We start from the raw sequence: 25379 nt of genomic DNA on the forward strand, positions 1-25379 counted from the left end.
CGGAACAAAGGCGCCCGCCGCCGCCGCCGCCGCCATGAAGCCGGGGCCACCGCGCCGCGCCCGGGCCGCCCCTGGAGCCTCCGCCGGGGCCGGGAGGGCGGCCGGGCCCGGGGCCCGCGGGCTGCTCCTGCCTCCGCTGCTGCTGCTGCTGCTGCTGGCGGGGCGCGCCGCGGGGGTGAGTGTCGCCGCCGGGACCCCGCTCCCTCCCGGCACGGGGTGCCTTCCCCGGCCCCGGGACCCCCGCTCCATCCCGGGGCCCCTCCTCCACTGCCTCCCCGGCCCTCCCCGGGCGCCCCTCCTCCGTGCCCTGCCCTCTGGGGCGCCCCCCCTTGCTGGCATCGGTGGGGAAGGCCGCCCCCGCCGCTGTCGCCTTCTGGGGGTTCATTTCCCCTTCCTTTTGGGACCCCTCCCCGGAGGGAGGCCCGGGCGGTCGTCAGCACGGCGCTCCCCTCCCCCGTGGCTCCGGGAATCCGTGTCCCCGGGCCGAGCGGGGTCCGCTGCCCTGGCTGAGAGGCGCGGGGAGGCCCTGCAGGCCGGCTGGGGGTCGCCGGCGCGGGGCCCGGGCTGGGTGTGTCTTGGGTCCGGAGTGAACGTGGCTTTGGCTTCGTGGGTGTGCCCAGCCCGTGGCCACTTCTAGGGAATTGGGTCGGTTCCTTCTGCTGGGGGAGGGTGTGCGTTTGGTTCCTCCGAGGGTCGCTGTGGGGAGGGCAGCATGGGGGCCCGGAGCGGGGGAGGGGTGAGGTTGACTTGTGTGAAGGTGACCTGAGGGGGTGAGTGAGGGTGACCCTGTGTGTGTGTGTCTCCACCTCAGCGAAGGCTGTGGGGTCCTGTGGGGTATGTACCTGTGAAGGATGAGGGATGAGGTCAGTCCACCACATGGGTGGGTACCACCATCCCTACCTGTGTGGAGAGTGACCCATTGTGCATGGTGGGTACCAGCAATGGGGCTGGGTGACTGCTGGCCATGGCTGTGTGTGCCTGCAGGGGTGAGTGTGTGTGTGGGAGAGACCTCTGTGGTGGGCGTGTGCTGGGACCCATGGGAGAGTGTGTGTGTGTGTGTGTGTGTGCGCGCGCAGGCGTGGGCATGCATGTGCATGCAGCCACATGGGGAATCCTGTGCAGGGGCATGTACCCCCGAGGGGGCCGAGTGTGTGCAGACAGAGGTGAGTGTGTGTGTGTGAAGTGACCCCTGAGTGTCCCTTTGAGTGACCGAAGCAGCCATGGGGTTGAGCTGAGTCCCAGCTCCATCAGGGCAGCAGGAGGAGGAGGGTACAGGGAGGCAGGGGCACCTCCCACCTTTGAGGGACCCAGGGCCCAAGGGAGTTCCCTAGTGGGGACGTGCCCGGAGCCTGCACTGGGGCTGAGCTGCGGGTTTCTAGGCCCAATCTCCCTGGTTGGTTCTAGGAGCTATGCCTGTCCCCCATTCCCCAGGCTGGAAAGGACCAGGTGCCCACCTTGCAGGCCTCCTTGGGCCTCAGCCGGCCAGTCTGTACAATGGGAGGCGGACAGGCGCCTCCGAGGTTGCTTCTCGACATCAGCCTTCTCCACCTGGAGGCTGTGAGCCGGGGGACGGGGGAGTGCCGGGCCTGGTGGGCTGGATGCCTTGTCCCTGGTTCTCGCCCCGGTGGAGTGAGGAGAGGAGGTCCCTGGGAGGGACAGGGACCCAGCTCATCCTAGCAGCTGGGTCACTTTCTCAGCCACATTTCTGCAAGACCATCTTTGAAATCAAAGGCTCAGAAATCACACAGCCTTGGGTTCAAATGCTGCGACTGCCACTAATTTGTGATGTGACCGTGGGCAGGTCGTGGCACCCTGCTGAGCCTGCAGAATGGGGCTCATGACACCCTCCTCAGGGATGGAACGAGGCCATGTGGGCGCCCATACACAGAAGGAACTCAGTAACCGGTGTGCAGATGAGTGAAAGGGGCTGGGGATATGATGCTTTCCACTTGGCAGCCAGACAGGGGTCTTGAGCTGTGTGACCCTGGGCAAGTCACGTCCCTCACTGAACTGCATAAAACAAGGCTCAGAATTTCTGCTCCTGAGGGGGTGGGAGGAATTAAATGAGAGCATGAGACGTGCTGCCCAGGTGCACTGTGGGGCCTCAGGGAGGCAGCGTGCCCCCCATCTCAGGGCGAGGGAGCGTGGGTGTGGCTCACCCCTAGTCCTGGGTGGCAGATAAACCCCTGGGATCTGAGCTTGGAGGCTGAGATGGCCGGCTGACGTGGCAGAGAGGAGAGGTGGGGCTCAGGGGAGGCGGGGGAGTCCGTCTCCAGGCCTCACACCTTCCCAGGGGCAGGCTGTCCAGGAGGGGCATCACCTCGTCTGGCCTGGGGTGTGGAGGGTTAATGCCAGCGGTGCCACAACAGAGCAAGGAGGACAGAGGTTAGACCAGAAGAGCCCCAGCCAGGATGGCTCCAGGAATGGCCTCTGTGCAGGGGTCCTGTAAGGACATCACTGGGATGGGCAGTGGCTGGCTCAGGGTGGGGGAGGGACAGGCTGACCCGTAGGTCTGCCCACCCGCTGGAAAGGCAGTGCGTGTGTGGGAGTGGCCTCAGTGGGGGTGGCAGGTCTCATTCGTGCTGTGGCTGGTAAGTTGGGGGGGGTGTGTCTGGCGTCTGATCTGGGGAGTCCTCCCTCCTGAGACAGTATGGGACTACAACTCTGAGGGACACCTGCCCTTGGGGCCATCTCAGCTGCTGTACTTATGTCACCGCCCAGAAAGGCTTGGAGTGTGGGGCTCCTGGAAATTTTAGCTCTGGCACATATTCTTTGAAAGCTCAGGGCTGGGAGAGATTTTAGGTGTCACTTAGTTTTGTTTGCATTCTCCCAATGATGGGAGTTCGCTGCTTTGTCACTGTGTGACCTTGTGAAAGTGGCTTAACCTCTCTGTGCCTTCGTGCTTATCTCTGTAAAATGGGGAGAATAGGAGAGCAAAAGGGGTTAATATGGAAAGCTTTTAGCACGATGCCTGGCACATAGTCAGCACTCAAGAAAGGCTGATTTCTTGTTCCTTTACATGGTTGCCATTCTGTGGTTGGGAATGTAGGGCTGGGGAGTGGAAGGGTGAGGGACCCCCAGGCCTGCTGGTTCCTGCTCTCTCCCCACCCCCACGATTTCCAGCATCCAGGAACTCCCTCCTCCTCTGCCCTCCAGCCATTCCAGTTGACTGGGAACGTTGGGTTCCCAGGGCACGATTATCTTCACTGTAGAAATGAAAAGTTGGGGACCCCTAGGCGGTTCCAGGCCAGGCCCTGACACAGGGACACCATGGGGCTCTGCTGCCTGTTAGCCCCCAGGGTGGGCTCCGGGGACCAACACCTGCTGTGTGCCTTTGGGTAAGGAACTTCTCTGTTTCAACTTCCTCCCCTGTCACATGGGAGCAGTGACGGGGCCAGCCTCACAGGGATGTTGTGATGAGAAAATGAGCTCCCTGGTAGACTGAGCCTGCCTTGGAGTGAGCCCCCGGGAGATAGGGCCTTTCCAGAAGGGAGCCTGGAGGGCTCAGGGAAGGCTGCCTGGAGGAGGAGGTTTTGAGCTAAGCTATAACAGTGGTCACCGTGTGACACTGAGCAAGCTGTAGCCTGCCCCGTCCCTCAGCTTTCTTACCTGTCCACTGGGGACAAATACTTGACTTCCAGGACTGTAATTGGGGGTGACAGCACCCTCATGGCAGGGTTGGGGTTGAACCTGGTGCCCTCTGCTCCCTGGGGAGCAGCACAGTGCCTCCAGCTGCAAATTCAGTGCTTCTTGCCCCACCCCCGCCCCGTTGGGCTTGGTGTGGAGGTGGGCTCTGCTGGAGAAAGCAGCTGTTCATCCAGCCTTTTGAAAACAAATGGCTCCTCCCACTTCGTGGGTTTGGGGTCTGGGGTCCCTGGGATGGGGAGCCATGGGCCTGGGCTCTGGAAGATGCTGAGGTGGCAGCGAGGTGGGTGGAGGGGGCCTCCGGAAGGGAAGGGGGTCTCGACAGAGCTCCCCCCCAGAAGCCGGGCTGTCCCACCTGCCCCTCCCGGTGGAGCTGGGACCTTCCCCCAGGGCTGCTGTGGGCGAGGGATGGGTCGTTCTAGAAGGGGCTGCACCAGGAGTCCGAGAGGCTGGCGCAGGCCGAGGCCGAGGCCCTGGGGCGGCGAGCGCTGGAGTCTTGCCCCGCCAGCCTACAGGGGTGCGGCTGTCCTTTGGAAGCAGGCACCGCCCCTCCGAGAGCCGGGTGATGGAAGCCGCAGGCCAGCCGAGAGCCAGGCCCGAGGTGCTTGATCCGCGTTGGCTCATTGAATCCTCGTGATAATCCTTGGAGGTAGGATGATTGGAACCCCCATTTTACAGGTGAGGAAACTGAGGCACAGAGAGGCTGACTGACTTGTGCAAGGTCACACAGCTGGAAGTGACAGAGCTGGGTTGAGCCAGGGCCTGGCAGCTAATGGAACTGGGCTGCAGCCCTGACTTCACTCCCTCTTGCTGTGTGATCTCGGGCAAATTACTTCACCTCTCGGGGCCTCCCAATTCCCCCTCTTATGCCCCCATCACCTGCTGTTTCGTAAGCGCCTGCTCTGTGCCAGGCTCTGGGGTGGGCGTGTCCCTTATCTTTTATTTAATTTCAAGGTAGCCTTGGAGGTGGGTGGCTACCACATGTTGCAGGTCTGGGAAGGGGCCTGGCCCTGGAGCCCTTGCTCCCATGCTGCCTCAGCGCCTGTCGTCTGTCCGGCGGCCTGTTCTGGGGGCCCCTGGGATGGATGGCAGGAGAGCCTTGTGAACTGCAGGGCTGTCAGCAGGATTGGGGGGCAGCAGGAGCTTGTGTCTGGGTCACGTGATCATGGCGCAGGAGAAGGGAAAGATTTAGAAGCCCAGGATGAGAGGGGTCTAAACAGCCGCCATTCCCCGTGGACACGTGCGGGAGGCCCCCAGTGTTGGGGCTCACTCTCTGTGTAGGTGACTGGGCCTGCCTTTAATCCCCCCTGAAGTTGTCGTGTGGAGCCCACATCTACATCTCGCCCCATTCCTGAGTCCTGGCCCCTTTGCACCTCAAGTTCTCTCTGGTCTCAGTGACTGAGGCTCAGAGAGGGGGAGTGACTTGGTGGAGGTCACACAGCAGTCAGCAGAAGTGTCCAAATGCATTCTTGATAGGCCATGAGGCCCCAGGGCAGGCTCTGTGGATGCCTTGTTCTTTGCTGAACCCCCAAGGCCGCCTTTGTGCCTGGCTCAGAACAGAATGGTGTGAATGAATGATGTGAGTGAATGAAGGGTGAAGGAATGGAGGAAGGAGGGAAGCCAGGACTGTGAGCTTTGGAGCCCAGGCTGGGGCTTTGTGTTCTCTGCTGTGGAGGTGGGCTGAGGGGACAGTGAGGCTGGCAGAGTCCTGCCAGGTCCCAGGCGTGTGCCCGTGGGCGGGAGGCGCCAGGGGGCCGCGTGGGGCGGGCCTGCGGTCTGAGTGCCGAGGCGCGGCCACCACGTCTGGGTGGGAAGGAGGCCCTGTGGCCTGGGCTCCGGCCCAGCTGCTTGGAGCCCTGTGATTTTGTGTCTGGGGCGTGGGGGGGGCAGGGTGGCCAGAGCCTGGAGCTGTCCCGGGGCCCTGCCCCTTGCTACACCCCCCATGCCCACCCCAGCGGGGAGCAGGGTCTGGGCGGGTCCTGGACCACCTGGCTTGGCTTGCTGTTCCCTAACGTTCCCCCACATCCCGGGGACACGAGGCCAGCGCCTGGTAAATATTTGTTGACTGCCCTCCCTTGCTTTGGCTCCCAGCCTCCCAGGATCCCAGGAGGCCGGGTGGCCTTCGCTTCCGGCCCCCCTCCTTCCAGAGCAGGCCCTGGCCAGAGGGGCGGCCGCTCCCCTCCCCCACTGACCAGGCCCAGTCTCAGCGCCAAACAGGAAGCCGTGATTGCAGGGGGAGTCTGAGCGCCAGTGGCTGAGGGCCCAGCTGGGGGATGAGGGCGGGGTGGCCCCTGACAAATGGTCTGGCCCCTTTGCTACCTGGCTGGTGAGGGTAGGGGGCAGGGACCGCCTCCGCTGGCCTTTTATACCAGGTGGGGAGGGTCATGCAGCCTCCACGCCCCAGCCGTCTTTCTTCCCACCCTGGGTCCCCACCCAGGCCTTGGTACTATGTCTGTTTTGGGGTTTCCAAACCTGAGGGTGCAACTTGAGGTCGCAGAAGGAGCAGGGGCCTTGGAGCCAACTGGACCAGGGTTGAAATCCTGGTTCCGCCAGTTTCTTGCTGTGTGATCTTGGCAAGTTCGCTTCACCTCTCTGAGCCTCTGTCTCCTCTCCTTTCACATGAGCTGAGAATCCCTCTGCCTCAGAGTTGTTTGGGATCTAACAAGATGAGATAACGGAGCGGCTGAGAGGGAGTGGCTGCTCCTGCAAACGTCAATGTCTCTGTTCACCTGCTTCGGTTTCACTCTTTTCCTGCTCCTCGCTCCGTCTCACTGAGGAATGGCTTTTTGGGAATGGGGATAGGGCTTTCCCTCGGAGAGTGTGGGAATCAAGTTTGAAAGATCGTGAATGACCCAGAGCAGATTCTGGGTGGGGGGTTCCCTACAAGGGAGAACTCCGGCCAAGAGTCCCAGCTGGAGCAGGCAGGATTGGGGCCAGATCACAGGAAGCACCTCCCGGGGCCTCGTGTGCAGAGGTTGTGGGGAATTTGGTGGTCTGGAGCCCTGGGCAGCCTGCAGGTCAGTCTGGAGGCAGAGGGTTGGACCCGATGACCCTTAGGCCCTTCCAGTCCTGGGACCCTGGAGAGACCTCGCTGTTCACAGCCTCAGCCCAGGACATGGTGACACCAGGTTCTTTCCATTTTCTTCCCAGCGGGGCAGCCCCCGGCTGTGTTCTGTTCCTCACATGGGTCATGGCCTTGAGCAGGTTGATGTTTGCACAGGACCTCCAGGGTGGGAGAGCCAAGGAGAGGATCAGCCACACTGTCTGCTGTCTCCCAGATGGGAACCCTGAAGCCCAGAGGCGGCCCGGGGCCATGCCTGAGGATTGGGGCTGGTTCTCCTGCCTTAGGCGTCTCATTGTGCCTTCCGACCCCTGTTGGAGGCTGTGGCATTCCCCTCATTTAGAAGAAGGCTCAGAGATGTTAGGCCACCTGCCAGAGCTCACACAGCCGGGTGCTGGTGGAGCTGCGTGTTCACTTGCCCGTTTGTCCGCTTTGGAGTTCTGTGTGCCCCATTGCTGACCTCATCATCCCACCCCTTCAGGGCCAAGGTGTTTTTTTGTGGGGGGAGGGGGATCATGCTGATTAGGGCCTGCATCCTGCTTCTGGACTGGGTATGGGCTTGCTTCCCCCTGGGGTCAGCCTCCGCCCAGGCCCTCCTAGAGCTCTCTGCACCCCTGCACTGCCAGCCAGGTCCACCACTTATCCTCCCTACTCCCCTCCACCCCCCAGCCCTGCTTGCCAGCCCAGACTTTAATAAGGGTAATTTAGAATCAATCACTAGCGAGATCTGGGAAATTAATTGCAGCAAACTGATTGCCAATTTGACTGCGGGCACCAGGGGGCTGCGGTGGCTCATTAGGCCTGTCTCCCCGCCCCCCAGGCTTGGGTTTGGGGGGCCATGTGGGGCTGCAGGGACTCAGCGGGCAAGGCTTCCAGGGAGCTGGGGGCTGCTATGCTGGGAGTAAAGGATAGTCTTGCTTCTCGGGGCGCCTGGTGGAACCCATAGCCTGCCACCCTCTCCAGGGCCCACGGCTGGGGCGTGGTGGCCCACGGCTGTCCCAGGCCTTCACTGCCCCACCGTGTGTTTACTGCCACCCTCTAGGGCCAGGCTCCTGTTGAGGGGGTGGTGGGGGAGTCTGCAGCTGAATTCCACCTGGCTCCTGCCCTCAAGAGGCTCCCTGGGCTGGGGAGCCAGGCACAGACGATGACAATGACGATGATGGTGACGACCAGTACTTCCAGAGCATGTGCTGTGGATCAGGCACACTTCTAGCTGCTTAACATGCTTGGTTCCAGTTGCTCCTCCCATGGCCCCATGAGGCAGGTGTTGTTACTCCATTTTACAGATGGGGACGCAGAGGTCCAGGTGATGAGGTTGCGTGCCCCGGGTGGGGCGGTGCGCAGCAGCTGGAGCCTGTGCTTCTTGAGATGCCGTGTTGTCGGGGGCTTTTGGCAGAGGAATGTGGCTCTGTCTGCTCGTGCACGGAGGTCTGTCTTTCGCTTGACTCATTCATTCTGCAAACATTTATTGAGCACCAGCAGTATGCAGGGCCCCGTGCTGGGGGCTGTGGGTGTGCAGGTGCATCTTGCGTGTGTCCTGCGTCTTGTCAGTGAGCCTCGCTTGGGTGGGGGGGGTGTTCATGGTGGGTGTGTTGTGCCTGTGTGACGTTTCTGGGGGGGCACTGAAGAGAAGCAGGAAGGGAAGCCCTGCTGGCCGCTCCGGGGTGGGTTCGAATCCCAGGTCTCCCACAGACGCGGGGTGAGCCTGGGCCAGTGCCTCCTTGACTCGGCCTCACTCCTCCTCTGTCCACTGGCCAGTGACGCCTCACTTACTAGCTGGGGTGAGGAGTAGTGGGGGGAGGAGCAGCTGGTTCCAAGGACGCTGCTGCTGGGTGGCTGCCTTTATTTTGCTTGTTTGAGTTCTTAGACTTTCCGTAGGATCGTCATGTCTCAGAGGTGAGTCTGCTGTTGGCTTGTCGAGTGACCGTGGGCAGCTTTTCTCCCTCTGGGCCTCCACTTGCACATCTGTAAAATGGGGAGGTTGGGCCCGGTGACCCAGAGGCCCCCACGGTTTTCATATTTGAGGAACTCTCAGAAAGACCTGAGGCCAGAGAGACAGGGCCTGAGCTGGGGCGGCCCCGCTGGGAGGGGGCAGGCCTGCGGGGCTGGGGAAGTTGGGGGGCCTGTGACCTTCACGTGGCCTGTCTTTGGTTCCTCTCGGGCCAGGGTGGGGGTATCCCTTTCCTTGCCCATCACGCTGAGCACCACTTCTCTTCCCAGAGGCGGGGACGTGATCAGTCAAATCCGGGCCGCCGGGGGCGGGACCCGGAGTCTGGTGTCGTGGGTGGAGGAAGCATTGGGCAGGCAGTACAGAACCCTGTCCTTGTCCCTCCTGTGCTACTGACGGGCTGCCAGTCACTTCAGCCACTGTGGACTGATGCCCCCTCTGTGTCTGGCCTTTCCTAGGTACTCGGGACCCCTGAGGGGCCTCAACCCCATCTCTGACCTCAGGCAGCTCCCGGTTGGGTGAGAGAGCCAGCACAGGAGAAGGGCCAAGGGAGTGAGTCGGGGGAGTGAGAGGTTGGTTTTGGCTCTGGAGAATTAGGGAGGGCTCCGTGGAGGAGGAGGCTTTTGTACCAGGCCTTAAAGGATGACAGCACATTGATAGGCAGAGGGACCAGGGTGGACAGAGGCTCAGAGGTGAAAGGTCATGGTATGTTGGAAGTCACGTGTGGTCCAAAGCAGCATTCCCAACCAGGGGAGGGAGCCGTGTGTGGAGGGGGAACATGCCTCTCTTTGGGCTGGAAGAGCCATCGCTGTAGGGGTCACTGTTTCTAATGGGAATGTATTGTTTCTTGCATTTAACAGACTTTCATGGGCACCTCCTGGGTGCCTGGCCTGTGCCATGGGGTGCCCTGGGGCTGAACATGAACACCACAGAGCCTTGGCGTGGAAGAGCCCAGTGGCTCACAAGGTGGGCTTTGAGTCCAGACCAAGGCATTTGGGTTCCACTCTGCAGGAAGAGGATGTTGGTCTGTAAAGTGAGTGCGGCCCCGCTGCCCTGAGGGGCTGGCATGGGATGCTAATGAGAGCATGAACGCAATGACGTTAATGTTGAATTCTGCCTGCCTTGTGCACGATACTCTGCCAGATGCCTTATATATAAAAACTCAGGTAATCCTCACAACAGCTTTATGAAGGAGACATCATTATTACCTTGATTTCACAAAAGAGAAGATTGAGGCACAGAGCGGTTAAATAGCTTGTCCAAGGTCACAGAGCTAGTAAGTGGTACACTAGGATTTGAACCCCTGCAGCCTGGCCTCAGAGTCCTGTCTGGTACACGAGACTGCTCCGTGCTGCCTCGTGCATTGCAAACTGTAAAGTGTGGTGCCCTGAGAGGATGCCTTTAAGGCCAGTCAGGTCTTGCTAGGTGCCTGGACCTTTGTGGCTGCCGTCGGGGAGGCCCTGGCCCAGGCTTGGCGGCTCTCGGCCTCCACGAGCAGCTGTTCTCTGCAGCGTGTTTTCTGTCCAGGTTGGGCCGTGGGCTGCGGCCAGCCCAGGCTGGGGAAGATCAGAGGGCAGAAGATGATTTCAGCTAGAAGGACCCTCGGAAGCACTCTTATCCAAATTGTTCATTGTCCTGAAGGGGAAACTGAGGCCAAAGGAGTGATTTCTAGTCATAACGAGGATCTTCTGAGATCTGGTAGTTCAGCCTTCTTATTTTGTATATGAGGAAATGGACGCTCAGAGAGGTACAGTGCTTGCCCAAAGTAAAACAGCAGGTTGGTGGCTGAGCTGGGACTAAGAACTCTGTCTCCTGACTCCTAGGCAGGGCACCATCCCGTGTACCGTGTTTCTTCTCTTTTCCTGTCTCTCTTCTGCCCAGACTGCAGGCCCAGCTCCCACCCACCTCCCCCAGGAAGCCTTCCCTGACCCAGCCCCAGCTGGCCTCATGCACAAGACTCTATGCCAAATTGATTCCTATCAGTGCATTCAAGGTACTTCTTCAGCCTCATCCCTTCACCCTGTACCCACCCCCCCCCCCCCCCACTGCTACCACCCAAGATTTCTGGCTATTCCCTGGGTGCAGAGCACACCATTGTCTCACCTGCCTTCATGTCTACCCACGTGCTGTTCGCTCTCCATGGGCTGGTCCATTCGCCGTGAACTCCTACTCATCCTCCAAAACCCAGCACAGATGTCCCCTCCTCTGGGAACCCTTTACCTACCGACCTCTCCTCCCAGCTCCCAACTTCTCTCCTGCCTACCTCTTCTAGATTCTCAGGCACTTGTCTTCTTCTACACGTTAGGATTCTTTACTAAACCCCTTGCGGGACAGTGCTTCCTGGTATCTGGTTGCCCACGGGATCATTGTTACCTCCTCCTGGGAGCCCTCACTTGGATACATTGTTGCAGCCCCCACGCCCACATTACATCATCTCCCTGTTTAGCCCTCACATGTTACTTTGTTTCATTTTCCCAATTCTGATGCTGCTGCATTGTTTCCTTTCTGTGCTTTTGCACATCCTCAATCTGTTTTACTTCCAGTTCTCCCTTGTTGTCACACCTTGTCCTTTCTCCCCAGCCCCCTGCTCCTGTGATCCCCAAGCTCGGAGAAAAGGAGAGTGGAGGCTGGCGCTGGGGAGCAATGGGTGTGAGGGACACAGCCTGCCTGCCTCGTTTAGCCGAGGCGCGTACTGGGTCCTTTTGGACTCCACCTTTCTGGAAGGTGGACTGTGGGCTTTCCGAGGCTCAGGCTTGGTGATGAGAGAGCCTCCCCTCTGCCATCCACCTCCCACCCCGGCAGCCCTCCTCCCCACCTCCTCCTCCTACTCCTCCTCCTGCTCCTCCTCCTCCTCCTCCTCCTCCTCCCCTGTCTGCTTGCTGCCCCCCTCCCCTCCCTCTCCCTCCTGCTCGGGTTCCCCAGAGGCCTCTGCTTCACTCACTGCCTGTCTGGTTGGAACATCTCGTCTTCCTGGCTGCCACTTAGTGAGGCCAGGACCCAAGGAGTCCCCTGGGGGACAGGGTCTCAAGGGCCCAGGGGCTGCTTAGGGCCGCGGCTAGAGGGACTCTTCCTTACTCCTCGCCCTCTGGGCCCGGAACTGCCATTCCCTTCACCTGCTCCTCCTGAAGCGTGGTTTCGAGGGCTGTAGAGCCACTGGAAGTCAGCCCATCACCCTGGTGTTCAGATGAGGACCCTGAGCGCAAAGAGCGTGGCTGTGCAGGGTCCCCCAGCAGTGAGAGGCAGAACAGCTCCGCGGGCTGTGGCCCTGGGCGGCTTCCGGAAGCTGAGCCCTGCCTTGGCGGAATCCTGTTCTCCTGTGAGGCGGGGGGCTGGGAGGCTTGTTGGGGGCCATCTCCTATCCGGAAGGGCTCCAGCTCTGTGTTCGCCGATGGTCTGCGAGGCTGTCGCTGAGCCAGGGGACAGCTGTGGCTGTGTTTCTGTGGAGGACTGTGGTTTGTGCGAGGGGCTGGGTTGTGTGTGCACGTGGGTGTGATGGTGTGTTGCTGGGTTTGTGCCGCTGCCTGGGGGCCGGGGTGTCCGCGTAGGGAAGGACGTTTGTGCCTGTTCCTCTCTCTTCAGCTGTTTTAGTGGCTCAGGTGTGAGGCTAGGCCAGGAGGAATCAGGAGTCCCCGAATTGCTGTCTGTCCCCTTTCTCAGCTGTAGGGGGCTTGCTCCCAACACCTTGGGTGGCTGTGGATGTTAGCAGCCCCTGGAAGGAGAGTGGAAGAAGCTGGGAGACACTCTCCCTACCTCAGGAGGGTTGATGCACACGTAGAAATGTGCGCATGTGCAGACCCATTTGTGTCCATGAAGGAGCACGCAGACCTGGGCTCACACCCTTGTCCTGTGCACACATGTGGAGACACAGACCGATGTTCACACCTGAACACACACGGGCCCACAGGGACAGGGACACACACCCCCCCCCCCCCCCCCATGCACATGGACCATTCACAGAGACCTAGCCCGTGTCCTCACGCAGACATGCCCAGACCCACACAGGCACCTGAGACGACCTGCAGATGTACTCACACGAGTGTACCTGCACGCACACCCAGGAATGCCCCTGAAAGCGCTTGGCTGTGTACACTTGTGTGCCTAGGGGCGCACACACACACGCGCACACACACACACGCGTTGCTGGGGCTCTAAGATACCAGGAATGTGTCCGTCCTTAATCCAAGCTCTTAATCTCAGCATCTAGGGAGCCCAGGCCAGAGGGGCAGCTGGTCATCTGACCTCCTTAGTGGTGATTAAGGCGAGGGCGGGGGCGGGGGCGGTGCGGAGGGACTCAGAGCTCTGTCTCCTGCCTGACCTCCAGAGACAACACAAACTCAAAATGTGGCTTCCTTCAGACACTCCATTCTATGTAATCTACCCAATCCTGGGTGCGGACATGCTGGGGAGTGGGGGAGGGGGATGACTGTGTGTCCCTGAAGAAGGTGACGGCCAGGGTCAGAGAGGCCAGGGGAGGCCATCCCTTCTTTTTTTTTGAGGAAGATTAGCCCTGAGCTAACTGCTGCCAATCCTCCTCTTTTTGCCGAGGAGAACTGGCCCTGAGCTAACATCTGTGCCCATCTTCCTCTACTTTATATGTGGGACGCCTACCACAGCATGGCTTTTGCCAAGCGGTGCCATGTCCGTACCCGGGATCCAAACCGGCTAAACCTGGGCAGCTGAAGAAGAGTGTGCAAACTTAACCGCTGCGCCACTGGGCTCACCCCGGCCATCCCTTTTTTAACCACCTGGCTGCTGCGGACCCTGACTCTGAATCTTCAGTGTGAGGCGCCGTCCCCGTGATTCTGATCTCTGGGAACCCTGTTTCCGGGCAGAGCATTTCTGCACCAAGTGGGAAGATGAGGCTCACCCAGGAGATGCTGAATTTGGGGCCCTGAGCAGGGAGGGGGGTGGTCTCTGCGACAAGAAGGGGATGGGGAAGCTTCCAGAAGGAAGTGAGGCCTGAGCTGGGCACTGAAGGTGTCTGCACCTGGGGCATTTGGAAATGCACAGGGACATTTTTGGTTGTCACAGTAACAGGATGCTGCTGGCATTTATGGGGTGTGGGGGCAGCAATTGGGGCTGTGAAGTGGCTGCCGTACCTGAGAACTGCCCGGCCCGGATGGCAGCAGTCCTCCTGGTAAGAAATAAGGCGTGGCGAGGGTGCTCCCGCTGGGAGGGGTCAATGTGGACCGTGGCTCAGAGGTGAGACTGTCCCCAGCACACCATGGGAGGGAGGCACATGCCATACTACCCAGGGCACTGTGGGGGTGCCCCGAGATTGTGCGGGCCGAGTCCCCCCGCCCCGTGTCAGAATGGATGTGTGTGTCTCTAAGGCATGGCTGTGATGAATGGTGGGAAGGGGGTGGTTTGGGCAGCAGCCCCACTTGAGCTCTGACTGTGACCTCCTTGTGTCAGCTGGGTGACCTCGGGCAGCTCACTGTGCCCATGTCCCCCTCTGTAAAGCCGGATGGTGACCACCGTCCTGCAGGGTAGTTGTCAGGATTAGGGTCCAGCATGGTACAGGGCCCAGAGCTGGTGACCAGGACTGATAGCAAAGGGGCAGGGGTAATGACAGGCCTCTGTCACCACAGGGGTGACAGTCACCACCTCTGTCCTTGTCCTGGGGTTTGGGGAACAGACTGGCTCCCAGTAACAGCCCTTATTGGCTGTCCACTTGGAGCTCTGCGTTTCCAGTCCAGGTTCTCCTGCCCACACTGCTGTCTGCTCCTGCTCCTGGGCTGGACACTTGGGGCTCGCTTATCTGGATGTCCCTGGGGCCCTGCTCTGGCCTGGGGCTGGGGCTAGCCCGGGTGGAGCTCCCTATGCAGAGGGGGCCACACCGGTGTGACTGGGGCTCTGATGGCAGGAGCCCAGGGCTGGGGCCCCTGAGGCTGCCTGCGGAAGGTCTGGTCATGGGTCAGCTGAGACCTGAAGGAGGTTTTGGACCGGAAAGCCGTGCTCAAGTGACATGGAGTCAAGGAGGGTTCACTTCATCCCTGGGCTGTGCGGGCGTGGGGGCAGGGCACTCAGGGTCCCTGAGTCCCTTGCAGGTGGTTGGCCTCTGGGCTCAGTGGTGAGGGCTCAACTTTTTGCCAGAGCGCATGGCAGTGGGCAGAGGGGCGGCTGCTGGACACAAGGATGTGCTGGACCCACGGGAGGCTGGTGGCTGATGTTGGGGAGAGGACACGGGGCCCTGGGGTTTTCTCTGGCTCCCTCCACCTCCGGGCTGGGACTGAGGGCCAGTGGGTCCTTGTGGAGTTCTTGGCTTCCCCTCCTCGAGATCCTTGGTGGCCCTGCCCTGCAGTCTGCACTGTAAGGCTCTCAGAGGCCACCTCTTCCCCTCCTAGTGACCAGGTGGGGCCCAGAGCCAGGGCTGGGAAGCTCGCCGAGGTGGTGGGCTGGAGGCAGGGGGCTCAGGGGTGCAGGCTTCATCCCTGGGCGCAGCCTGGCAGGGGCGTGTGGGGTGCTGGGCACCTGTCAGACTGGCCTGGCAGCTCGTGCTCCGGCGCAGCACTCGGGACAGACGGGCCTCTCGCAGAGAATAGAGAACGGAAACCAGCCGGAGGCTCTGCGGCTGCCAGCTGGGCTGGGCAGAGGCTAGTGCCCAGGAGCCAAGTGGAGGCGGTGAGGGGTGGGCCCTGGGGACCTGTCTGTCCTGAAGTCTGCCCTAGACAGCCACAGGGGCGGGGAACAGACGGACTGGTCTTCAGATTCAGATGTGCTTCTCTGCTGGGCCTGCCACCCTCCCACCTCCTTCCCTGGTGGGGACATGTCCTCGTGCCTCCTCCTGAGGGCATCCAGGGGCCAACCACACAGACAGAGGGCTCGGGTGGGGGCGTCTCAGAACCACCGAGGGCTGGAGCTGGGACACTGGGGCGTAGCGATGGAGGTGGCAACCGGCCTGAGTCTGGGGTTACCTCCCTTCTCTTGGGTCCCTCTGGGCCAAGCCTGCCCCCTTCCAGTGGTCCCACTTGACAAAGTGGCGTTTGACAAGCACACAGGAGGCAGTCACTGTGTGAGGCGTCGCCCGCTGTGGCCTGCGGAGTCTGTGTTTGTCCTTCCGGGGTGGGGGCTGGGGACGCCTCCACTGGGGTTTGGTGAGGAGGTGAGCAGGGATAAGGCTGAGGATTTGAGTCCAGGCTCTGCTGTGTGACCCTGGGCAAGTTTCTCACCCTCTCCCAGCCTCAATTACACATTCTTTCTTCTTTTTTCTCCCCCTAAACAATGGCTTTATTGAGATTTAACTCACATGCCATACAATTCACCCATCTAAAGTATCTCATTCAATAGTTTTTAGTATATTTAGAATTGTGCAGCCATCACCAGTTTTATACGTTTTCATCACCCCAGAAAGATGCCCTGTATCTATTAGCAGCCACTCCTCGTTTCTTCCCGATGAAACCATCACTAACCCACTTTCTGTCTGTGTGGATTTGCTGATTGTGGACATTTCACGTAAGTGGAGTCACACAGTGTGTGGTCTTTTGTGTCTGGCTTTTTCCCCTGAGCAGGATGTTTTCAAGCGTCGTCCACGTGGTAGCAGGTGTCCGTACCTCATTTCCTTTTTTTGTTGAATAATATTCCATTGTATGGGCCTACCACCTTCTATTTATCCATCTATCAGTTGATGGACATTTGGGTTATTTCCACTTTTTTGGCTATTAGGAATACTGCTGTTTTTTGAAAAAGTGTGGACTCACGTGTTCACTTCTCTTGAGTCATACCCTAGGAGTAGAGTGACTGGGTCACATAATCAGTCTGTTTTCAGCCTTTTGAGCAGCTGCCAGACTGTGGGCGGCCCCTTTTCCATTCCCACCGCTGGTACACGAGGGTTCCGATTTCCCCACATCCTCACCAACACTTGTTATTTTCCAACTTTCTGATCACATTTGTTCTTGCATCCATTCATCCCTCACATGTTTATAGAACATCTATATTTGACAAGGCAAGGTGCTCACCACAAAACTGGGAGCAGAATTTACACCTTGAGGAGGGGTTTAGAAGATTCAGTGGCACAATGTCTGAAAATCTCCAAGTGCTTAGTGATGGGGGTTAAAGAGGATCCAGGGGGTAATCTGGGGGTGGTCCGGAGTCATGGGGCCCCCTGTGAACAGAGGAAAAGAGAGAGGAGTCTGTGTGTGCTGCGGCTTGTGGTCCCATTTGCAGATGGGAGAACTGAGGCCGAGGCCAGGCAGCTTACTCCGAGGTCACCCAGCTGACAGGTAACCAGGCTCTGGGCTAACAGCCCACTTGTATCATCTCATTTAATTCTCCCAACGCTTTGAGGTCAGTACTATTATTCTGCCCATTTTTTTGGAGAACAAACTGAGGCTCAGAGAGGTGGACTTACCTGCCCAGGGTCACACAGCTGCTGAGGGCCAGTGCTGGGGTTTGGACTAAGCAGTCTAGCTTCAGAGCCCCTGCTCCTGGCGAGGCCCCACTTGCCTGCCAGGACTCGGGAGATGAGGGTCAGCGCTTCGGCGTTGCTCTGCCCCTTCCCCACCTCGCCTGTGTCTCACAGACTGTCATCTTGGGCTGGAGGCAGCCCTGGAGGCAAGTGTGGCCCTAGGCAGGCCTCTGGGGTCTCTGCCAGCCCCTCCTCCAGGTTTTTTGTCTGACTTGTTGCTCTGTGCCTCAGTTTCCCACCTGGGTGATGGTGGTGGTGGCCCTGGAGGCCCCTGTCTCATACTACCTGAGTCTGACTCGTTCCATCGCTTCGAAGTGGGGCAGCTCAGAAGCCCGTGGGATGGTCCCGGGGGGATGAGGAGTCGAGTCTCTGCCATGTGTGAGTTTGTGCTGGTTATAAATAACCCAGCCAACGGGAGGGCGAGGGGACCACAGCCTGACTCCTCAGGAGGCTGGGCCTGGACACACACAGTTGCATGAACACAGTTGGGGACGTTTGGGGTATGTGTGTTGTGTGTCCTCGGGGTGTGTGCTGGCATGTGCCTGGGGAGGCTTTGGGGAGGATGTGCCAGCACAGCCGGCAGAGTGGGGCTGTCTCACCTTTGTTCAGTTTCTGGGGTCCCAGCCGAGGCTCAGGGCTGGTGAGGGCCCTGGAACCCTCTCACCTGGCTTCAAGTGGCCCCCACGATCAGGCCAAAGATGGCTGTGCCCTTGGAGCTTGCCTTCCCTCAGGTCCGTGGGGGTGAGAGCCAGCCACGCTGCCCTGAGCCTCTATCTGCTCTCCCGGCCCTGCCCCCCCAGGCCCTACTCCCAGCTGCCTTGGCCCCCTCCACTCCGTCCTGACTCTCTATCTGGGTTCTCTGTGACTTCTAGCAAGTCGCCTGGCCTCTCTGGGTCAGTGGAGTAAGGAGGCACATTTCACCTGGCTCCATCAGCGAGGGGCCTGGCGCTCAGTAGGTGCTCAGGACATGCTACTTTCCTCCCAACCCCGGCCTGGTGGTAAAGGGCCAGAATCATAGGCTCCACTGGGAGCCCGCGAATCTGCATGTTTTTGCATATAATTTGCATAGTCTTTATGATGGAGTATGCTGAGATCAGTCTCAGTTTCTCTTCCCTCCTCCCAGCTCCGTCAGAGTCCTCTCTGGATTTCGGAGGGACCAGAGGGAATGGTTGTCCAACTGCCTGGTGTTACACACGGGGAGACTGAGGCAGAGGACGGGGCCCTGCCCAGGATCACATGGTGATGGGGGTGGGAGGTGGGTGCTGTGAGTCTGTAGGGGGGTTCCCATTCTCAGTAGTCACTGAGTGGATATTGATGGCGACCCCCAGGACATGTGCGGGGGACAGACAGACAGTAGATGAGGAAGTAAGTAAACAAGCCCCTCCCAGGCTGTGGGGGCTGTGAGACACCACCCTAGTGTGTCAGAGGGGTGGGGGTTGGGGAGGTCGCTTGGGTGCAGTTGGTGGTCAGGGAGGGCCTCTTGGAGGAGGTGAGCTTTGAGTAGGGACACCGTGTTACATCCCAGCATCTACTGGCTGCCTAGTAACTGCACAGCGCCATCACAGCTGGTCTCTGTGTTGGGGATCGCTATCCCCATTCTCTAGGAGGCGCACTGAGGCCTGCTGGGTAGACGGCTTGAGCAGGGCTCTCTGGAAGCCAGCACTGGAACACCTAACCCCCACCCAGGTCGTCCTTGGAGACTCACAGCCCCAGGAGTGGGCGGGCCCTTGCTACAGGGACCCTCGCAGAGCCTGGAGGCTCAGTCCCAGTGGCACCTGCTAGTGAGGGACAGGGTGGCGGGTGGGGCTGCTCATGTGAGCTGGGCCACCTGTCATGGGAGCAGGAGCTGTCCTCCATTTCTACTCGCTCCCAGACATTCAGTCCATTTGTCTGTCTGGCTCTGTGCAGGGTATTGAGGGGGACAGGGGTGGTGTGTGGACTCCGACACTTGCCGCACCTTTGAGGGGCTTCTGGTGGGGGAGACTGGTGGGGCCTGAGAGTAGGTACTACAGTACAAAGAGCATGGTCCTGGGGTTCAGCTAATCCTGGGTTCAAATCTGGCCCATTGCTGTGTGACTTTGGGCCAGTTGCTTCCCCTCTCTGAACTTTGGTTTGCCCATCTGTAAAATGGAGGTGATAATCCCTCACCGGGAAGATGTCTGTGAGGAGAAATGAGGCAGTGTGCTTATAAAGGGCCTGGCACATGGTGAGTGCTCCCTCCGTGGTAACTCTCGCTGTTGCTCATGGTAAGGGACAGAAAGGCCCCAGGCCTCCTCTGGAAATGCGCCGGTGAAATGAATGTCGTGTCACAAACTAGGGTCCCCGCATGCGTTCTTGGGGGTTCAAGAGTTCACCGAGCACGGGGTCTGGGGTCAGTGAGGCCAGGATTGAAATCCTGCTGCACCCCCAACCGGTGGCTTAACAGCCTCAGTCTCCTCATGGGCAGATGGGGACGCGAGCACCTGCTTCCCAGGTGGCCCACTGGATCCATGGACCTGGTAGGAGGGGCCCGTTGGAGTGACAGGAGCATGGTTGGAGGCCTCTCCTCCCCCATAAAACAGCACGGTGGAGGTGGAGTCCCCAGAAGGGACCTCCTGATTCAGACCGGGCAGGTGGTTGGCCTCGCAGAGGAGGTGTGGTTGGAGCTGACCGAGCTTCATGAGGACATCTCTGTCCCGCTGATCGTGGGACCCCGAGTGCCTGGAACAGCACCTAGCACACAGTAGGTGCTTGACAAATACTGCTTGTCCTGACCGATCAAGTAGGTGCTGGCCAGGCAGAGATAGGAAGGGTATTCAGAAGGCAGGAACAGCAAGGGGAAGGCCCAAACGAGCCCTGCCGGTTCCAGAACCAGAAAGGGTTTGGTGTGGGAGGAGTGTGGGGGGAGGGCAGCTGGGAGAGTAGGTCGCTGAGTCTGGAAACAGGGCCTCCGTGGGTGGTCCTGCTCTCAGGCAGGAGCGTGGGGACAGGAATAAATGAGCAGTGTGAGGGTGGCCAAGAGGGTGACGCTAGAGGGCAGGTGGCTGGAAGTGATGGAGGGGTGACAGCGGTGTCCCCACCCTGGGTTGAGGAGGCTGGTGACAGGTGGGCAGCTGTAGGGCGGCCAGCTCGCACCCCAATTGGGACCAGCAGGGATGGTGGTGCTAGGACCCGGGCGGGTGGGAGAAGCACGTGGGCGGGTGAGGCATCTGGGTGCCGTGGGCCACTGTGGCCGCCAGCCCGGTTGATGGCCAGGGAGGGAGTGGGCCTGCTGAGCCAGCCCGTCTGTGATGAGGGGCAGCTGTGTGCAGCTCTGGCTCCCTCGGAGACTCCTCTCTGTTGGTCGCCGTGTGCTCCTCTGGTTCCTCAGGAACAGTCCCACTGGGGTCTCGGCAGAACGGGGGGCTACGGAGCTTCACAGGCCGGAGAACAGCAGGGGTGGGGACTCAGCAAGCATGTGCTGTTTCTGATATTAAAGTTTCCTGAGTTTATGGTAGAAAGTTGGGAAAATACAGACAGGTCCTGAGAGAAAGATGAAAACCCTGTGGCCCCACGGCCCAGAGAGAGCCTCTGGAACGTTTCGTGGAATTCAGTGTTTCGAACTCACTTTGGAAGTGAGTTTGTTAAAACAGGAGCAAGTTCAACATAGTTTTTTTGGTAACCTATTTTTTAAACTTAGTGATGATAATAGTATAAACAGCCAACATTTATCGAGCAGTTTGTCAGTGGGTGGGCGCTCGGGGTCTCCTCTGTGAACCCCACGACGTGGGCACTGTTGTCTTGGTATATGAGGAAAGCTGGGCCCAGAGGGTGGAGTACCTGCCCGGGGTCCCCCCGGTGCTGAGACAGAACCGTTGAGATGGTCCGATTGGCAGCCGGGCCCTATTGCCTCCTGACAGCCGTGTGCTCATTTTTCCATGTCCTTAAACAGTCTTTGAAACAAAAAAAGCAAAGCCTTGGGTTGGGCATTTCTGCCTTTCAACAACCTGAGTAGACACTGCGGACTCGTGAGCACAGTGATTGACAGCTGTGTAATATTCCGTGCGACGGTGTGACCTCACTTATTTCACTAGTGCCCGGGGGTTGGGACTGTAGGTTATTTCCACTTCTTCTCTCTCAGAAGTAACACGGCCCAGCCCTCTCTGACCTGAGGGCTGAATTCTTGGACGCCCAGTGTCAGAATCAGAAAGACGCTTACAGCACCCAGCTCGACAGTTCACTTACAAATGGGACAGCGAAGTGTGGAGAAGGGAGGGGACCTGTCTGGGTGTCAGGCTGTGGCCTCATGAGCTGGGATGCTGCCTGCTCTCACCCTGGGGCAGGCGTGGATGGGGCAGTGCCGCCATGGGGATGGGGATTCTGGGCAGGACGATGGGAGCACGGGGCTGGGGGTGGAGAAGGTGCTGGAGGGGCCGGGCTGGGGCTGGGGGTGGAGTGTGGCGTGGGGCCGGGATGTCCTTGGCAGAGCAGTTGGCTGAGATGGGATGGCCCCGGGTGTTCCTGCCCTCCCGGCTGCCCTTGTGGAAGATCTGGGGGCGGGCGGAGTAAGGCTGGTGGGAGGGCACGTCAGCCAGTGTCGCGTCTGGGCCTCGCTGATATATTTCTGGCGGGGAGGTCTGTCGAGTTCAGCCTGGCCTACTCTGCCTCTGCTCGCCCCCTCCTCCCCCAGGCCCTCTGCTCTCTGGGCCCCGGGCCCCGCCGCCCCCTCCCCAGCAGATGCAGCCTTCGTGCCCCCCACCCCGCCAGCAGCCAGTGAATGTGGCGGGTCCTGGGTTCCCAGCCAGGGCAGCTGTGGACGGGCGGGGGGCGGAGACCGAGGCGGCCCCCTTCCTGGTCCAGGCTCCCATTGTGTGTCCCCCTCGGCTGTCCCGCTGCCCAGGGCCTGGCCCCGGCCCACATTCCTGTGCTGACGCTCTGGGTCTCCGGGCTGGAGCTGGTGAGCGTGAGGGGCACTGAGTTCTCACAGGCCTGAGGGCCTTTTGGAGATGGGGCCTGTAGGGATCCAGAGGGCTCTGCTGAGACCACCCTGCTTCCAGGAGCTAGTCGTTAAGAGGCTGTGTGTCTTTGGGTAAATCACTTTACCTCTCTGAGTGTTCCTTGGAAGACTAATTCCCCGGCACTGCCCACTCTTATTGGGGGGTGGGATGGTGCAAGTCTTCCCCCTCCCTGGGCCTCAGTTTCCACATCTGTAAGAAGGGACAGTTGAACTCAGTGGTCACTCAGGCCTAGTTTTGCCTTAAGGTGGGACCTGAGGTGGGAAACATGCCACAGTAATACCAATGAATGCCTGTGGAGCGCCACCTGTGTGCTGGGCAGCTGCCTACTTCTGGTGCATTATCTCACTTTATTCTCACAACGGCTCTATAAAGTGTGTATTATTATTGTCTGCATTTATCCAAACAGAGGCTCAGAGAGGTTAAGTAACTTGCCCAGAGTCACCCAGCAAGTAAGTGGAGCTGGACTCGAACCCAAGACTGTCTGAACCTAAAGCTGGGCTCCCAGCCTCTGCTCACCTTGCCTCTGGTGACCAGGAGAGTGGAGCCCTAGTCTGGCTAATGGGCAAAGGAAGCTCGGGCAGCATTAATTGTACTTGATTTTATTCTTAGCTTTTGCGGCACGATTAGCGCCGCACAGGGGTGCTGGGCTCCTGGCCCCCTGCCAGCTGACCTAATTTGTGTGTTTGTGTCTGTTTCTGTAACTCACCCTTTCTCCCCACTCCCCCAGCCTCTCTCTTTTTCTCTCTCTGCCCTCTCCCCTGCTGTGTGGCCTTGGCAATGCCACTTGGCCTCTCTGGGCATGAATAGCTTCATCTGCAGCGTGAGTGTGATCATCCTGATTCTGCCTCCCTCATGGGGGTGGCGAAGCTTAAATGAGATGGAGCCTTCAGGAATAGTGATAGGAGTACTAACATGGAACTCCCAGTCATTGTGGCTGCATATAGTTATTCAGCTCTAAGGCCTGGGACCTGCGCTCAGCCAGTTACCTGCGTGATCTTATTTGATTCTCGTGGCGGCTCTAGGAGCTACATGCTATTGTCATCACCCCCATTTTACAGATGAGAAGACTGAGGTGCCCAGAAACTCAGTGGCCTGGCTGATGTCTGACGGGACGGGTCATAAGGGGAGGAGCCGAGTCATTCTGGCTTAACCTCTGTGCTGTCCTGTTTCTCCTGATGGGGGAGAGCAGGTGGTGGGGGCTGGGCTTTCTACCTCAACAGGCCCCCCCCCAACTCCGAGTGGGGGCTGTGGGAGCGAGGACACTTCCCTGACGTCCTGCTGATTTGGGTCCCTTACTCGTCCCAGCTGCTTGAAAACGCTACGGAGAGGATCAGCTGGGGGTGGTGCTGGGCGAGGGGGGCTCTCTGACCCCTGTGGGAGCCTGGGGTGCCTCTTTGGGGTGGGGCTGTGGGTCAGCTCAAGCTGGGGTGGTGGTGAGGGGGTGGTGAGGAACAGTGGTAGGGGCGTGCCGGCCCGCTGGGAAGGATGCCCCGTCTCACTCCGGTGTTGTGTGTGCGCTTGTATGTACCTGGGAGGGAGTGTGCATGGTGCGTGTGCGTGGTGTGCGTGAGGGAGGGGCCTGGGGGATGCAGGTGTCAGAGGCCCATTGTTGGGCTTCCGAGAGTGGGAGGGTGGTACTACGTGGTGGGTGCCCGTGCAGGGGCACGGGGTGGAGTGGCTGTTTGGAAGCACCCGGTGTGTTCGCCATGTGCTAGAGTGTATGGCATGCGTGCACCCTGGGCGTGTGTGGAGGGCTGTGGCTAGATCTGAGCTGAGGTCATGCAGGGAGTGAGGGGGCCCGTGGTCACAGGTGTAGGAGGCCTGGGCGAGCCGCGGGTCGGGTGCGGTCTTGGAGTGCTCAGGGTGAGGATTCGGGAGACTGAGGACCCGTGCTCCTGTCTCAGCGTCTGTCTCTGTGAGATGCGGCAATAAAACCCTGGGAGGCTGTGATGGCTAAAGTGGGGGGCTGGAACCTGGGCAGCCCCTCAGCCTGGTGGGCAGAGGTCCCCGAGGACCCTCGGTGGCTCCCCTGGGGAGCTCAGCTCTTCAGCAGCTGCTCGGGGAGCCTCCAGCTGGGGGTCTGCTCCCAGGCCTGGGGTGCGGCAGGGAGCGGAAGGTTCCGGGGCTTCGGCGGTCGGTGCGCTCTCTGGCCTGCGCCCCGAGGCTGCGTGCGGTGGGTATCGGGGGTGCAGGCGGGAGAAGAGCGTGTCTACAAGTTGTGAGGTTTGCATCCAGGTCCGGGGGTGGCCCTGCCGTGGGGAATGTGTGGGTGAGGTATGATTTAGGGAACACGCTTGGACACGGGGATGGGTCGGGGTGTGCCACCCATGTGGTTATGAGATTTTGCCGACATTGGCCTGGGGCGCCGCGGGGGGCGGCGTTACGTGAGAAGAAGGGTGCAGCTGTGGGTCTGTGCATACCCTAGGTGTGTGTGTGCAGCCAGGAGTGTAGTAGACCGATGAGCACGTGCCAGTTTGTGCCAGGCTGTATTGTCTGTGAGCTGAGGTGGGTGCACAGGTTGGGGTTGGCAAATGTTACTCGTGATGGTGTGTGTGTGTATGTGCTGGGTGTGTGTGTTTTTGTAGGGCGTGGCTGTATGTATGCTGGGATGTGTAGTGTGTGCATGAGGGTGTCAGGCTGGATTGTCTGTTAGTTGCAGTGTGTGTGTGTGTGTGTGTTGGGTGTGTGGGTGTGTTGATCATGCGTAGGAAGGTGTGAGTTTACCTGGAGGGGACGCAGTGAGGGTCAGAGGGAGGCTGCAGGGTCCTGGGGCACTTGGATTCAGTTCTCCTTTAAGGGAATGGTATGGATAATTATGCTCATTATGCATGGAATTATGCAAATGGAGAGGTCGTTTGGGGGTCAAAGGCTGTTTGTCACCATCCTCCTCTGGCACTTTGTGACTTCTGAGTTCCCTGCCCCCATCTCCCTCTGCTCTCCTCTCTGTCCCCCTGGGAGCTGCACTGCCTCTGTTGTGTTCCTGGGAGGGGGCCACTGAGCCCTGGCCCCCCAGCTGGCCCAGGGAGGGGTAGCGCTGACACTCAGCCGGCTTTGGGGGGGTGCTGGGCATGATGGCATTCTACACCCCGTCCCTCACCCCCACAGGTCGCAGGTGTCCCCAGCATTAAGCTTCTCAGGGTGAGTTGAGGGGTGACTGGGTTATTGGCTCCCCCCCCCCAACCCCATCTGGGGTCTGCTTGTTACTTGGAAAGAATGTTCTCTTGGATGCAGGTTTGGAAAATCACTGAGGTGGCCCCTTCCCCAGCTTTGTTTGATGAGCGGTAGGCTAAATTAAGATGTGAGAGAATTCTCTCCCTTTGCCTCCTACTCTCACATTCTCTC

General features: G+C 59.6%; 1 protein-coding gene across 1 annotated transcript in view; it reads left to right on the top strand.

Moving 5' to 3' along the window:
* Positions 1 to 34: 34 nt before the first annotated feature.
* SDC3 (syndecan 3) overlaps positions 35 to 25379 on the top strand; it is a 37997-nt gene continuing 12652 nt past the window's right edge. The window contains exon 1 of the mRNA XM_046660872.1: positions 35 to 175. Coding sequence (XP_046516828.1) covers positions 35 to 175 — 141 coding nt within the window. The remainder of the gene's footprint in view (positions 176 to 25379) is intronic.

This window comes from Equus quagga, chromosome 5 (genome assembly GCF_021613505.1).
Source record: "Equus quagga isolate Etosha38 chromosome 5, UCLA_HA_Equagga_1.0, whole genome shotgun sequence".
NCBI classification, from domain to species: domain Eukaryota; kingdom Metazoa; phylum Chordata; class Mammalia; order Perissodactyla; family Equidae; genus Equus; species Equus quagga.